Below are 17,440 nucleotides of genomic sequence, written 5' to 3' on the forward strand. Positions count from 1 at the left end.
AGACAGAAGAAGGCAGTATCATCATGTTTAACACACAGCTGGTCACCCGATGAGTTTGAACTCTGATGATAGCGACCATGTAGCTTGTGTCTTGTGTATGTCCATGCAAACATATGTGAGAGGGCCATTTGTGTATATTCAAAGTGTGAAAATTGACTCATCATCTCTTCAGATCTTCCCCTTTGTCTTTACATATGCTCCACTCTGTGTTTCTAGACTAACCCCCAACCTCCCTGCTCTTTTTGGTTTGTGTAAAACTCTTGGGTGGTCCATTGATATGCAGCTTTAATAGGCCTCACAACATATGTATGTCTTACAGCAATGGAAGTTTGACCCTAAACAAATGTGTCAGAGACACAGGGAACAACAGAACATGTTTGTGTTGATAGAGAGGCATGACTTCAGTTTCCCATAAAGAGGATGAGAGAGGCATTTTCTTCATTTATTTTATTAGAACTTATAAAGTATATGTTTTGACTTCTCACTCTTGTTTTTGTTGTCTCTTTCTCTGCCCCTCCTTTACTTTCACCTCTGTGAAAACAGCTGCAGCATGAGCCCACAGACGGAAGCACCAGAGGGATGGATGGATGAAAGGTGGAAGGAATGCTGATAGGCAGGTAGGTAAAGAGGATGTTCCAAGTATAGCGTCTATTTTCCTGATGTTCACAGTGATGCAGCAGCAGCAACAAAGCATGCCAGGCTGCTAGCTGGACACCCTGTTCTCCCATTTGTCCAGTACACCTGCTTTACCAGACTGAAGAGTTCATGAGAGTTTCACACTCATAAAAAAGGTTTTGTGGCTTTTCCAGCCCACAAACTGACAACACAAGGAAACACACTTGTGCTTCTATTGTACAACACATGCACACTTGCTATATTAAGGCAAGAAGAAGAAGCAGCAACTTCTGAGGATAAGAAATAAAGCAAACACTTAAATGTAAAAAAAGGTTTCCAATAGTTTAGTCTTGTTTTTATAATGCACAGGGTTGACTCCACTCTATATGCCTTCAATTATGCATGGTTTACCCTGGTGTCTGGGTGTGATTTAAATGAGTGATTTACATACAGATTCTGCCTGGGATCAATAAAGTATTTCTGATTCTGATTCTGATTGAATGTAAAAGAAATTGTACCATCCTGTAAACATGTTTCTGTTGGGAATGCCTTGCCTTTAGAAGCCAGGATCAAGTTGCCATTCAGAAAAGTGCAGTTTTTGGCACTTCAACATCACCCTCATATCTCAGCCCCAGAGGTTGCTCTTGTTCGTCTATCACCTGGTCCATGACCTGTCTCTGATTAATAAAAGCCATTTAAACAGCTCTACAATCTAAGCACCACTTGGGTCCTGTAAAGAAACTCATTCCCATGCTGTCATGTCCCAGTTGACATGACAGCATGACTCACTTTTTCTCAAATAGAAATTTGCTCTTTGCCTTGTTAATGTTATCACTGCGTGTTCTGAGGACACGGAGCAGTAATTTGCTGTTGACTGGAAGAGGTTCAGATGCTCTCTGTCGAGTTATTTCTGGAAGATGTAAAAAAACAGTAATTGAAGAAGTAAATTGATAAAGTTCGTGGCACAAAAAATGCAAATTACAACATCACAAAGAGGGTGAGTGTGAGGAAGCAATCAGTCATGCAGATCCTCTATTCTGAAGTTACTGTGGATTTTTTAAATTTAAACAAACATGTAAGTCTTTTTAAGCAGTAAATCTGAATCCATATGTACTTCAGCATGAGGCAAATTATCGCTCCACTGGAATGGAGATGACAAGTTTATGGCATGCTAAAGTGCAAACATTTTAAGAGGAAGGGAGGAAGTACATATCAAAGTTATTACTCTCAGGTTATGCTTGACAGATTGTTCCAAAAGCCAGACACAATTCCGTATTGCACCACTGCCCGTACCCCCTAAAGGACCCACTGAAAGAGGGGAAAGGAGGCTTCATTTTTCAAATCATTGTAAAGGACCATACCTCAATATGCTCTCGCCACAGAGGCGGGTGAGAGGTGTTCATTTAGTTATGATGATTTATCAAGAATATTGATATAACGTTTAAAGATTTGTTCAATACTATTGCATCTTCTCTGTCAGGTGATGATAATCCATCTGTCCATCTGTCTTAGTGCTTGTCTGAAGGAATTGAGACATGAACATCAACCCAACTCTCTTGTGTGCCCAATAAATATGCAACATATCTCATATCTGTGAGTTAAATTAGGCTTCTCCCCATTTCCTGTTCAAACTTTAGGGGGCCCTGGGACTGGGAGGAGGTGAGCTCATTACTCAGTTGCCAAGCAACCAGGTCCAAGAAATTTAGTGCTCCCAGCCATGACTCCCTAAAAAATAGTTGCTTTTAGTTCAGTTTTTTTATCTTCATATCAAACATACCATATATTAAAGTTGGCTTTAGATAAAGGGTTTGTTACAGTTTGACGACTTCCTGAATCACAACCTCTACGCTCAGCCAAGCCTGATATTTAACAGCCAGATTGGAGTGCTATCTGGCCAGGTTCTTTTGGCCAGACGGCACAAGAATGTTTCTGAAAATGCCACAGATCATATGTTTGTTATTTACACTGAAATGATGATAGAAGTAGAATAGATCTCTAATAATGGTGTCAGTATCCGTCACAGAGCACCAACATTGTGCCTGTGGCTGTGAATGGACGGGGAAACAGCACTCCTCTGTCTTCCCCTTTGCAGTCGACTTTACAGTTGGAACAAGAAATGACCTCACCTCATCCAAGTCCCAGCTCCCCCAAGGTTTGAACAGGAAATAAGGAAAGCACCACCCCCCCGCCCAGCCCGTTTGCGCCCATTACAGCACTCCCAGAGTGAAACATCAACATTACAGAACCCCAAAATGAAAGATGAGTTCAGGAAAATACAGGCCTGCTTGTAGATGTGAAACATATAAAACTTAAAACATGAGCAAACATGAGATAAACATTTAGTTATGCTGCTGTTGTAAGATTTGAGTCTGCGAATTCCAGCCGTTGTTTGGATTCCTCTGAGGGGGAATGTTTTATGCTCCTTTGAAAATACAAAAGACGTTGCACACATCTGAAAGCCATTAGCCTCTCAAACTGTTAGCAAGCAGTCTGAGGATTCTTTCCGCTCTCTTGGAATGTCGCTACATTTCTATCTTTGCCTCTTTTTGCTTTCTTTCTTTTTATTCAGGCCTGGAACCTCAGTTACAAGGGTTATGGAAATTCACAACTCTTATCCAGAAGGTTGTTACTCCATGGCCTTTCTCTCCATCCCTCTTCCCTACTGTATGTTTTAACAGTCGTTTAACCATGGCAGAATGAGCTGTGCAGAGTTACAATGTGCTTTACCACTGGGGAACAACATCACGTGTATACCCGCCTCTTCCTCCTTGGTTCCCACAAAGCAGGCTGGGGACATGTGAGGCAGGTCTTCCCTACTCCTCCTCCTCCTAATCCTAATACTCTGAATGTAGCTTTACCTCGCATAAATGGACCAATGTGTTTGTGTGCTGTTTTATGAGATCACATATTCTCATCCCCCATGAACACTGACATCCTTTGTCTCTGCCTGTGTTATACTTTGAAGTTCTGCATTCCTCTCCCACTGCATCACAGGGCAGCACAGCTGCACAAGGCCAGCTCTTTACAGGGCTGCGCTCCAGGTAAGGTGAGGCAAGACATGTTGCCTTGTAAGCAAATGACGGAAAGAACAACGGAAAAAATACTCTGTCTGGGTTACCACTTTAAATGTCTGCGTGAATTTGTTTGTCTTTCTGTGTGTGTGTGTGGTGCAGCGATCATATTTTCATCCACCCAGGGGAAAAACCACCAGTGGGCCACAGGATTCCCAGCTTGGATCATCTCTAGAGTCAGTCACACTCCACCCTGACCCCACAGACTCAAACCACAAACCCCAAGATCATGATGACACTCTTAAACCAACCTCAAACCCACAGCCCCACCTTACCATACCACACATACACATACATACACACACACAGGCAGCTTATGCACACAGATACACACCTACAAGCTCCCATGACCTTAAGGTTACCCTCTGCCAGAAACTACAACAAGCTGAGAAAGACCTATGCCTCTTTCTGTCACTTCTGTGATGTCTGGATGAAGCTGCGAGGAACATTTATGTGAAAGCATCTTATTTGCATGAATGACAATCAGTGCAATCAGTTTTAGAGATAGAGGCATAATTTGCTTGGTGTATATCCAGCTTCAGCACCTGTGTAAGTAAAGAAATACTTTGGAGATTTAAATCATCTTACACTTAAAGTGAATAGGCTTGTTATCTAATGTCTTTTCATGTTTTTGTCCAAACTATTTCCCAGGAACAAAAATAAACTGTGCATGTGGGAACCTCTGTATAGAATGAATGATGACTGCATTATAGCTATGTTATTATTTAAATCATTAAGGAGAATATGGAGTTGTGTAGGCCGGATTTGTTGCCTCCATGGGGATATGCATAGCAATAAAACATCTCTATATAAAAAATCATAATTCCTCTGGCCCTGCTCTGCCTCTGCAGACCCACATATATATGTACTGGTTCACCCGTATGGGCAGCAGTACAGTATGACTAATTCTGGCCATTAATCTCTCCCTGCTGAGAGGCTGTCATGGAAGTGATTTGGCTCAGGGATGGCTCTCCTCGCTGGGATGAAGACAATTGGAAAGCCCCCACCAGGCACTGGTGGTCTCCTGGTTCTTTCTTTCCAGATCCCTGAGAAATTAGGCATTGCTTCAAGAATTCCGCTAGTACCAAAAGTGCAGCTCACTTCAGTCACAAGGATACATCACAACATATTCTCCTGTCAGTGAATGATTATCGTAATCTAAGTTGACACACATGCACGGTATCTAGGCTGTACATGTGCGTGTGCATGAAAGAGTCTGTGTGTTCATGTGAGGACAGCCCAAACCTCATCTGGTTTCTGTATACTGGCTTGTCATTTTTTATATCAAGTGAGCTACAAAAGGGACCCTGAGTTCAGCACTGCAGCGATGACTGAGCCTCCACATCCCTGCTCCTGCTGGCCAGGCACAAGTAATAATAATAATGCTGTCTGGTCCATGTAAAACAAATGACTTGCTTTTCTCAATGTGAGCCCATGTGATCACTACAACATTCACCACTAGTCTTACATGGAATATAAAGGATGAAACCTGGCAGCTTCCAATCTGAAAAAAGCACATGAGATGCTTTTTCTCCTAATGAGATTCCTGTTGTCTCTTGTTTAGATTTTGTTCTGTATTTTGGTGTTTCTTAGCCAACTGTTGTTCATTCCCACAACAAGCACACATCAAAGTGTTTGTGTCTACCAACACCAATCACCGTGAACCCACTGTTGGGACTTTGGTAGAAAGAAGTGGTACTAGCAGGGTAAGTACCTCTGAATCCTGATGACTAGTGCTAAACTTTGATTGGTTGAACACAGCATGATGGAAAAAAAACAGCAAAAAATTTCTAAATTGAAAATGAAATGTACTGACTGACATTTTCTTTAGGGAATGCTACAGACTGGTGCTAGCTAGCATTCTAGATATGTCAGCAGCACAACTTTTATACATCTTTGGCACGTCAAATCGTACATATTTCACCTTTACTCACCAGTGAAACATGCACTACAGGCCTCCTAGGTTCTCTGCAACTCAGGTCATATGCATACAAATGTATGTACTGAAGTGAGCGAGAGTGCAAAGAGAAAGAGGGAAAGGAAGGGCTAGTAAAAGTATTTCCCTGGGCTTTGAAAGTACAATGCACTCCAGACAGTGGTGTGTAGCTAGATCATTGCTTGGCGAAATGTGGTTCTGTTTAGAGGGTAGAGGGAGGGACTGCTGGGAGGGAGATGGAGGAAAGAGACACACACACACACACACACATACAATAAATGAGCTTGAAACTTCTCTAGGGTTTAATTCTTTGTTCCTATCCATCCTCAGTCTTTCATGGTGTCAGTGTGAGACTGCGAGACTCCCTGAGAGCTCCTGCAGCAGACCACAAATCATCCTGCATGACTCTGCTGCATGTCAAAGGCTGGTCGTACACCACAGTGCATGTTCTCCACCAGAATAAATTGCCTAAGATGAAGTGAGGGGGTATGAATGCACAATTGGATGTGCGTGGTTGTGTCCAAGTTCAAGAGAGAAAGTTACAATTCTACAATCTGATTTAAGAAGGATTTCCCTTTCAATGTTGCTTAATCATGTGGTAGCAACAAAGCCAAGCACTCATTTATTATTGAACACAATGTGGAAATAAATAACAGTTAAATATATTCCTTGGTAATTAAAAGTGGTTTAAATCATTTCTTCTCAGGAAATCCTTGTCCCCTGCATTGAGTTTGGATAAAATTAGATCAAGCCAAGTCCTGCAGAGACAAAACGAATTGTGCATGGTTGTAATTATCTAACTCTGTTAATCTTTCTCTTGAACACTGGCCGAAGACATTACAACAAGCTTTTAGGCCCTTTTTAGGCTCATCAGAGGATGTCGAGAGGAATAAATGAGGATTTCCAGGCACCTTCTGGTCTACATAATGCCCTATTGTGCAAAAAAAGTATTTATGACCCTTAACAGGAGACAATTTGTGTCACCAGCAAACACTGACTCTGCTTGTTCCCCTCCAGAGAGACTGTAGTGACAAAAAAAGGTCCCCCCACTCTGAAAAGCAAGGGTTCTTCAGAGGGCCTTCAAGGGCTGTGTGGTGCTCATCACTCACTGAACTATTTAAACAACAAGGATCATCAGTGACACCATGTAAGCATTTAGGTTACTGAAATAGAGCTTCAATAAGGATGCAATGAATATATGATAAGCCCGCTGTCAGAGGCAAGAGGGAGACACAGTTAACATGTATGCACAACTAGATTATACTTACTGGCGCACAGAAGAAGAAGAAGATAGTCTGAGATAGAATTGTTTGCTTTCTTGTCTTATGGTCATATGTGATCAATACCTAAATCACCTGAGCTCTCATTAGCTGTGTTGACTTGACTATTTGGTCTGTGGTAGGTATCTACTTGGAAAGGTTTGAAAAAAGACCTAGCCAAGGGGACTCTTTCACATTGGTACAAGGGAAACCATCTGTGATACACATCTCCACCTTTTCTGCACTCGTCCACACAACCACAGGAGGCTAAATGTGAACACTGGTTGTTTAAATAAAGACCACTGGTGCTGTTTGTCTGGTGAGAATGGGCTAGAAAAACATTGAACCCAAGTTTTACAAAAAAGAAAAAAGAGTTAAATCTTTATCGTCAAGTCAATGATGAAGCTCTAATAATAGGAGGGTTTACTTAAAACAGGTTATAGTTGTGAAATACAAAGTTTTTCTGTGGACAAGTTTATGAACTTTACAAAAATATTTGTCAGATCAAAAAAACCCCTAAAATGAATTACTTCTATCTTCACAGTATGTAGATGTTTTTACCTTCTACACAACCTCCACCAAACCCTAAGAACACTAGAATATTGACTTCTTTTGCCACATGTGACAGTCTGGTCTTGTCTGCAAATGGCACATATGGTTGTGGTTTAATTACAAGTGAAAACAAAGTTTGGTCTTCACTTAACCTGCAGGCCTCTCTCCATCACCTGGTTGTCGCAGTTTGTTTAAGCCACAACAGTTTCCTCTCTAGAAGCTACACTGAACCGTTTTTTTTAAGAGTGCTGAAATCAGCCCAGCAGGTAGCAACATCTGAGATGTGCTCAGCTGTCCTCACCAATATACCACCCAGATGGCGTCTCTCTCTCTCTCTCAATGTTAACTTCCTATCAGCACTTGCGGCAACAAAGCACAAGGATGTGTCAATCACAAGCACCGGTGGGCCGAGGCAGTAAATAGCAGGACTATTTGAACAGCAAGCGTAAATTTGACACGCTGAAGCAACATGTTGGTCATTGTGTCTGTGATCTGCAGCTGACTTACACTTCATTTCATTTCATTTTATTTTAATGAGCCATCATGACCTCCTCACCTTTGAAAGGCTGACATTAGTGTCTCTGTTGATTTGGCATTGTTGGCTAACTTTCCACAAACTCACGTTAATGCAAATCACCAAAGCTCATTTGACCTGGTCAGGCTCTTATGTCATCCCCTGGTACAGCTGGAGGAGTGTTTTTGGCAGAGTGATGATAGTGAAGCCATCTTGGCCAGAGTGTGAAGGTTTAGCTGCTTGGCCCCTGTTATAACAACTCTAGGAGTCTTGAGGAATGTGGGTTTGTCCTGCAGTCCGTTACTACCCCCTCTCCCTCTCTCTCCCTCTGTCTGCCTGTGCCTCTCTCTGTGTCCCCTCCCCTCTTCCAAACAGGGCAATTCCCTAACTTTTCTCTTTTTCACACAAGGCTATAGTTCAATATTCCATTCAGGGGCACATATATCCTGTCTCTAATTCCGACTGGTCTCCACGACACCACGGCACCCCAGCTGCTGCAAGGTATTGTGCGCATTATTGATCTCTTGACAATACAATAAAAAATATCAATGGCTTTGATAGTGACTATTGTTTAAGAAGCCCGTTGTTTCACGGAAGATTATCTCCTCATGCATGGCTGCTGAATACACGGGGGGCCAAATAAAGAGTTTAAGCTGCAGAAAGGTAGATAAAAAGTTTTGGTGGATGAAGCGCGGAAGCTGCACTATTTTTTACCGGCTTTTGTGGAAAACACACTGGAAAAAAAAAGGTCGTAGTCACGTTTTACAGTTTGATGGCTTGTGTTGTTTGAGTGTGGTTTAAGCGGATTTTTTTAAAGCAGTTTTTCCATCTGGGACTATCTTATATTTCAGCGAGTGGGAGCTGATGTTGCGTTTTTGTCTCCATTCATAAAGTTGTGCACACATGCACAGCTCGTTTCTGCGCTGCAATATAGTGGAAAATCATATCTGTTTTTCTTCCAGCCTGCAGCAGATGGCTTTAATGGCTGGTTTACACTTTTTTTTTCTTCCCGCAAACTGAATTAGATATAATCTCATTAGTGAACTTTCAGCCCTTGATATCCCTGAAGGAATGTTAAGTTGATTTGCTCCAGTGATTGGGTGTTGGATTGATAATGCAGGCTGTGTGCTTTACCTGCTTTATTGTGACAGCACAGTTGGAGAAGTGCTCAGCAGAGCTTCCATTCGGGAATTGATGTAGCATATTTCTTTTGTTCGGCACTGATCCCGCCTCCAGCTGCAAGAAGACGTTTTTTCGTGTTTAATATTATTCTATAAAAAAAAGAATAATCGATACAACATGAGATATCAGGCCACCAAAGAGTACGTGTGCTAAGTTTAAGTGCATTTAGTTCTGTTTAGAGGTGAATTACTATATAGTTCTATATACTTCTCCTCTCTGTGTCTGTTCCTCTGCATACTTGACTGAGTTCCCTCATCATCTATCTTTCCTCTTACATTAAAATGAATCAGTGGGATCTGGGACCATATTTCTTTTTCTTTCCCCCGTCCAGCTCAAATATGTAATGTGGTCTGGGCCATGGCTGGAGCGTTGGAGGTTGGGTCTGCTGAGGTTGTATATCACCAGGGGCCCACAGTTCTCTGTTAAACCTGCGGTCTGTAATGAGGTGGAGAAGAAAAAAATAAACCTCTTGGCTTTCTAATGCAGTTGGAGGTTTTTCATTTTAATATACTGTAATGCTGATAGGACATGCTTGTAAGACTATCGAGGCTGCAAATGGAGTTAGCACATCAAGAAAAATAATTTGATTTACAATCGCAGTCTCCATAAATCACATAATGAACAAGAGTGGGAGTAATTCAATTTAGTGTATTTGTATGGATGACTAATTGGTCATTGTTAACATTTTGACACTCATTTTTTAAGCTGAATCTGATTGAACTGTTACCTCCTGTCCAGCCTTGTTCCCCTCTCTAGCTCCCTCTAGTCCCAATGCAACAATTTAGGCCAGTAATTCCATACATTTAGCTCCCAGAGTCCTTGAAAATGGATGAACACTGCAGTGTTGTGTTGCAGCTAAGATTATGTGTCACTGTCTGCACATGTTTTCATTTATAACAACTTTGATTGTAATGTCAGAATGCTTTACTATTGAACAGACCTGGATTACTGACTCTGACATGTCTTTCTAATCAGTGGCTTCTTCTCGCTGTAGTCTGTAGTCACTATCCAGTATTTGGTGTCTGTTGAGTGATAAACCACTTATGAGACTGCTTTGAAGTGCAGTATAGTGAAAACAGATTGCTAGAAGTCAGGATGTGAGTGTTTCTCTTATTTCCTTGTGTGTTGTCCTTTATTCATCCCCTCAGCTCATGTGTTTCCTCCTTTCTTAATGAAACCACTCTGCATGTCGCACAAAAAAACATCAGTGGGTAATTTAACTGAAAAGCATTTTCCACTGGAGTCGTATGTTTGTAAGGGTTAAAACATTTGAGGATGATGCTGGTGTAGTAGAGCACTCCTCTGTGAGAGCTGATGAAAAAGGTGTGTGAGATGAGCCAAAGTACTTTCACACTCAGTGTAAGTCTGATATGTGTTTTTTTTTCATCATCCTTAGCTTTTATCTTTTTTTTCCCACTGTCTAGCCCCGACTGGAGTGCACACCAGGACTTGGTCTGGATCCAGGTCTAGCTCTCGCTGCTCAGTCTGGGTCCATACGGTGAGCAGAGTCAGAGAGTGAGCGGTAGCACGGCGGTGATTTGGTTGGAGGGATAGCCAGGCCGACCAATGGGATCAGGGAAGCTGGCTCAGGTGCTGCTGGGATGGGTGGCAGTGTGCCTTGGGGTGCTTCACGTAACTTGTGATCAAACTGGGAATGGACCGTACCAAGCTAGCCGCTTCACTGGCAGCGTGGACCAGAGAGAGGTGCAGCGGGTTCGTCGGCGTGGCCAGGAGACACTGAGAGGGTAAGCATCTGTGTGTGTCACTGTCTTGGGCAAATACATAGCATAATGCAGTTTAGTTTATCTATAACACTATATACAAGCTTTTATGAAGAGCTCTACACAGAAAAAGTGCATTAAGTTTGGTTTTGCATAAACAATGTCTGTAGCTGTATCTGGAGAAGGTTTGGAATGGCTTCCCTTCTCTGCTTTCCTGGCAGCTCTCTTTCAACTGTTGTGCTTTCTGGGCTGAGGCCAACCTTGCCTTATACCAAATTATGCAGCTGAATACTACCACATTGTTTTCTCAAAAACAGCACATGTTTGACCTTAGCAGGCCGCTTGCCACACTGAAATCTCCTCGTGTACTTACAGCAAATTGACATTTTCATGGGAACAGGAAGAAAAAGCAGCTTTCTATACATCAGGAGGGGATAATGGGTGAAAAGCATGACCCACAAATCCCTCCCCTACCCGACTGTATTAGTTAAGTTGGACAAAGTAGTTCAGGACTGCTGCAGGGAGATTAGTGTGTGTATGTGAGAAGGCACACATGTTGTGTGTTCATGTGTGTGTTTTTAAAGTTGTTTATTTGTCTATATGTGGGGAGTATCCAGTGAAATGAACAATGATCACAACACCACCACTCACCAGCTGCAAACCCCACTACCCTCCTCCTCCACTGCCTGTTCAGGCCAACTCTTTCACTGTGTTGCCTAAACACCATGAATCTGTGTGTGGAATATATGTCAGTGCAGCAAAGAGTTTTCATTGTATATTTCGCCTCTTCTTGAAAAACAAAGGATGTTTTGTCAAAGCCCGCTTTCACTGTCTACATCAGTTATTCCAATCAGACTCCCATCTGTCCTAGCTTATAGTTTCCCCCAGTGCCAAGCCACAGGAAATGAGGTATTCGTATCACCCGAGGGGGGTATGAAAAGGGGCATTTGTTTCACTGCTGTAGGTGACAAAGCGGCAGAAGGAATAACGGGGAAGGTAGGAAAGACAAGGAGCAAGTGTGGAGATGAGAGGAAGAAGTTGGGAGCGACGGTGAGACGGATAATGACAATAAATAAAAAACAGAGTTGTATTTAGTTGTGGCATATTAGTATTACAGGGTAAAGCTCACATTAAGTCAAAGAACTGATATTTTCTCTAAAAACAGTGTACAGTGAGAGTTCCTGCTGTGTAATAGAAATAGATTTGGCTGTCTTGTCAATCATTCTGGTTAATGTGGAAGGCATGTGTCCATGTTAAACAAAGAAAAAAATGCATTTGGACATATTGGAAGGAGACATTTTATACCAAAGTTTAAGTAAGCATGGCAATCCTTGTGTCTACTACGACAGAGTGATCCTGTCTGACACATCAAGTGTTTAGAGCCACAAATTCAACCACTAACTCAAAACATGATATACACCAGTTTACTGAACAATAATTCACATTCACAGGCTGTGAGCAGCCAGAGTCAGAAAACCAGGAGAACTTGCACAATAGCACATTATTTGTGGGGTTTTGTTTGTGGGAACAAGTAAGAAAAGCCTGGAGACTTTTTCCATTACATTGTTAAGTTTTGGAAGCACTAGAACATGAAATGCTCATGCAGTGATAGTTCTGTGAGATGAAGTAGATAGATGATGAGATTACGCAGCATCTTTGAAACCCAGCGAGCCAAAGTGCTACCCTGGACCACACGACACAAATCTAAAAGTGTTATTCTCGGCAAGACCTACGTATTACTGCCTAACCCTGACGAAACAGCAACAACTGAAACTGATAACCTAATCAGAAAGACTACACTTATTTTTTTGGGATGTGATCACTGCAGCCAAGAAAAAAATGCAGAGAAGCTTGTTGCAGATGGGAGAAGCTTGTAACACATACTCAATATAGTGAAAGGGTCTCTGTTAATCTGAACCATGATCTTTTGTTTAACCAGCAAAGTAGTTTTTAATGTCTTTACCAAAGCTTGAGTGAAAATGAAACTGGAGCGAGCTCATGTTTCAGTAGCCCGGAGTAATGTTATTCCTATCATCCAGCCCTCCACTCCTGTTTACTGAGTTTTGTTGCCCTTTATAAACCACATGACATTTTATGATATTTTTACTCAAATGGCTGTGTATGTCATTTTTGTGTTTATATCTGTATCTATATCAAAACAAAAGTAAACAGCAGGTGAAACAGCTTAAGTTTTAAAGGGATAATATAACAAATAAAGCAAAACCATAGGACAGCTGTTACATTTTCATGCAAGAAAGAGTTTATTAGATTTCTAGGTGTTGTGTGGTAACTGCCTCTTGAATTATTCTGACATACCTCCCATCAACTTTGTCAGTCAGGCCAAATGTGTTGTGAATTTATTTTCAGTTACTGTTTGAGTCATGTTGGCTGAAAATCACAGAGTTTTCATCTGAAGTTAGTTAAAATTAGTCATCTCTGTGTGAGCATGTATCATCTAACGTCCTCTGGACAGAAGCCCTGAGGATGAAGAAAGCCCATGATGAGTAAGAGTTTTGGCTGTTTATTATTTGTACAGCGCAGGCCAAGTGTTTTATACAGAGGAGTTGTTGAAATTTCTTACAACACATTCACTCATTCAAATTAACTACAATACATGTGTATCTGCACTTCTATGTGGACTGTCAGAAACAGTATGGGCTCTCACAGATTCTCTGTGTGGGAGATGGAGGTTAGTTTAATGATGGTCATTACACCGGCCTTGGGCTGGGGTGCACTGTTTATTTGCTGGCTCGAGCACCATATCCCCTGGTCTGTCTCTGGTAGCGCTGGGTCTGATGCTGACTGACTCTGATTTATTGGCTCCCACTGCAGACTGCAGCCTGGCATCAGTCCACTCAAAGGCGGTATCTGATCAGACCTCAGGCAGGCTGGTTGGCAGTCTGGGCTGCTTAACTCGATGAGTGATTGACTATCTGGTGGGTAGGACGAAATCATGTGAGGCAAATACACAGAAAGGCTTTTTATTCTTTCTCCTTGCCAACTAAAAGAAGTTAATATTTATTGTTTAATAAGATCGCTTGCATGTTTCAGCCAGTTTTTTTCTTTTCTTCAGATGTCCAGCTTTTTAATTTAGCCATGCCTGGCACAACTTCACCAGGCTCTGCCGAGACGCCTTGAATGCTGGCTAACTTGGCAGACAGTCAGCCCTCAAGCAGAGAATTACATTTAATCACTGGAGTTCTTTCCAGGACAATGTCAATACCACCCTGATGGACTAGATGGGTTACAGTAGTTAAAAGAATTCCACCATAGGACAAACTACTTTACCTCAGACATACAGGATCTTAGTGTTTTTAAGACAGAAGGAAGAGCGCTTGACTAGAATTTATATTTGGCACAAGTAAACTGCCAGTTTCCTTCTGTTTTATGTGTATTAGTTCCATTTTGGGTTTTTATGTGTCCGTACTCTGTGCTTACTATATGTGCAGGCTGAGAGCAGGATTATCCCAGACAGCTGATTGGCATGTGGTCTGTGATTTAAGTGGTTTCTACTTAATGTCAGTCTCTATGAAAAGACTTGCATACATTTATAGAAGCTTCATTAGTGCATTTATGTGCAGAGCTGCATTTTGTTTTTACAATCACTTGCTGAATGTGATGTCATTATCACAAGCTTTGTGTTAAATCATCTCGGTTAAGAAAGTCATTTATTTTATTTAATAGGACAATATCCTGTCTGGGGTTTGTGTGGTGGACCACAATATAAGATACAGTGGTAATCTCCTGTCAGTCAGAAGGGTCATCAAATGTACATCACCATAATATTTACTGATTTACTGCTGTAGATGTTGTAATAACTTTAGCCAGTCAATTCCAAATGTTACATACTCACTTATAGTGATGGATGAGTTACTCAGTACTTTGCATATTGGGATCATGCAGTACATGGAAAATGAGGTCATCTCCTTCTCCTGCGTGTTCTGTCTTCCAAATGCTATATAAACTGTATATAAACAATGTAAACATAGCAAATCCCCAGTGACACCCATACAGACATTCATATATGGATATTATTTTACTTGTGATAATGCTTGTTTTATGTGAAATAATATTCACAAACAGAACTTCATAGGTGTTTAGAGTGTATTTACATCCTTTGTAGTTAGGTCATTCTGTGCACTCGATCCCTTCCTGTTGCTAGAGGCTGCAATACATAACATTTCTCCTGAGGGTGGGTCATATACCAGACATATGACCTTTGACCCATGACCTGTAAACTGACACACACATGCACAGGCACAGACACCTGACCTGCAGTCCTGGCAACTGTGAAATTCTGGTCAGTGTCTTTCTGGAAACAGACTGTCTGTAGTCATTGCCTGCCCGGCTCTGGCCCTATCCTTGTAGGTCAGCAGAGACCGGCTGCTCTCAACTGCCTTAACCTTTGACCATATGGATTCCTGTGTGAAGAGGACCCCTCAGGCCAGAGCTACAAAACTTGTTTATTTTGCAGTTTCTAATTTTATCTAAGTCTTTGCTGAAACCACAAAGAAAACATATCAGTCTCAGGAAAGCTTGCAACAAATCATTCTTTAATTAATCGGTTGTTTTTTGTTATACTGTTTCTTTGATTGCGGTACAGTATGTAATGATTCATCAGTGGTTTGACCAACTAAGTGTCATTAAATCTATGTAAAATGTGGATCTTTTTCAACTGTGATTATAGTACAATTCTTCGTTTATTCTTCACATTTCCTCTTTGATGAAGTGGCAGCTTTAACTATTATTAATGACAGTTAATGGGCAATCCACGGACTGGGAAGCAACTTTAAAGAGAGTGACATGGCCACAGAAGAGTTAATCTTCTTTAGATTGAGCTCTGAGAACAGTAAAACATTTCAATATTGAGGAAAACCCCTTGAGGCTTAAACTCATTTTTATGGCTGTTTCTCATTTTGTGATACTTTGGTTCACCCTCTAAAGTCTCCTTTTAGTGATAGGAGACCAGGCATTCACCTGGAGGAAAACGTCAGAGAAAAAGGGGGAAAAAAGAAAAAAAAGTGTCTGACCTCTGGGTCAGACTCTTATAATCCTTCATATATTGACATGCCCCAGGTTTGTAAAAAAAGTGAAAACATCTCAAACCTGGTGTGGAGAAATAGATCAGGGAAGAATTTTAGCTAAAGGTTAAGTGTTGAAATACAGCACTCTCCATTTCTGTATTTTTTTAAACAGTGTTTGGTTAGTGTGTTTACCCCAGAAATTCTACCCCCACCAAGGTCTCTGGCCTCTTCATGCTCATGCTGCTCACCACTTCGTTTCCATATCTCAGTTTTCCGCTCCCACTCCTCCTCCTGCTTCCTCCTCTTCTCAACATAAACTTGTTTTGCTTTCTCTCCCACTGATCTCCTTTTCCTTTCCCACCGCCCAGTCTTCCCTCCTCCTAATCGCCATTCCTCTCTTTACACTTCCCCTCTAAGCCATCATGTTTGACTTGCTACCAATGTTCTAATAAAACGTCCTACTTCTATCTATCTATCTATCTATCTATCTATCTATCTATCTATCTATCTATCTATCTATCTATCTATCTATCTATCTATCTATCTATCTATCTATCTATCTATCTATCTATCTATCTTCTTTTCTCTGTTTTCTCTGTTTAATTTATATCTTCCTTTTTTGTCTAAGCACTAATTCTATCTACATAAATCTTGTCTGTCTGCCCACCTGTTTGCCTGTCCGCTTTCCCCATGTACCATCTGGTAATGTTGTTAGAGGTGTACAATGCTCTCCATCCATCAGGGACTCAAGCTCCAGCTGTCATCTACCTGGTGACAACCCAGGGATAGTATAGAGTCTGTCTGGTGAGGAGGGGAAGAAAGTCATCTGTTTCGTAAAGGTGCAACTTCAGACGTTCATTAGAGTGAGCCCTTCATGCAGCTCTATAGTGAAGAAATACCCCATGCATATAACTTCTTGTCAAATCCCTCATTTGCAGTCCTAATGTTAAGATAAGCTAAGCTAACAGGCTCCTGCTATGAATGTCAGTGAAGAAATATAAAGTCAAAATTGGAAAGAGTGGGGATGAGTTGGTAAAAGAATCATTTGTCTATAAAAGTTGATCACAAGCTAATATCAACCAAACTGATCACTTCTCACTGTTGTCTCCCGACTGTCCTCACACACACACACAGCTGTCAGCAGTTCTCCACTGAGCAGTGACTGGTCTGACCGACTGCTATCCAAAAAAATGTTGATGACGTTTATCACTGAAAGTGATATGACATATGATATGACAGCAAATGTCTTATTTGCTCTAAAGTTCTGAAACAAAGAGCTTTACTGGATGGGGCATGAGCATCAAAATATTTGATAGAAATCCTAAACTATACATGGAATTTAAAAGATGGCATTTTGTAAGTCAATAAGGTCAAATAAAAGATGCTATGCAGCTGCATGGAATTACAAGCTTGAGCATTAGGAGCCTTTACTCTGCCAATCTTTGTATGGTTGTAATTTCATTAGTTGGTCATCATCAGAAAACACTGGGTAATCTAAATCTCAATCCCAGGATATCATTTATTATGTATGGGTTCAGAAATTGTCTGGACCAAAGAGTCATGATC

At 41.3% G+C, this 17,440-nt stretch overlaps 1 protein-coding gene across 1 annotated transcript in view; it reads left to right on the forward strand.

Annotated features, from left to right (window-relative positions):
• The first annotated feature begins 8,314 nt into the window (after positions 1-8,314).
• fbn2b (fibrillin 2b) overlaps positions 8,315-17,440 on the forward strand; it is a 55,107-nt gene continuing 45,981 nt past the window's right edge. Inside the window, exons 1-2 of the mRNA XM_028403978.1 lie at positions 8,315-8,448; positions 10,554-10,874. Of these exons, the coding sequence (XP_028259779.1) occupies positions 10,696-10,874 (179 nt within the window). The 5' untranslated portion in view covers positions 8,315-8,448; positions 10,554-10,695. The remainder of the gene's footprint in view (positions 8,449-10,553; positions 10,875-17,440) is intronic.

Source organism: Parambassis ranga, chromosome 4 (genome assembly GCF_900634625.1).
Source record: "Parambassis ranga chromosome 4, fParRan2.1, whole genome shotgun sequence".
Lineage (NCBI taxonomy): Eukaryota > Metazoa > Chordata > Actinopteri > Ambassidae > Parambassis > Parambassis ranga.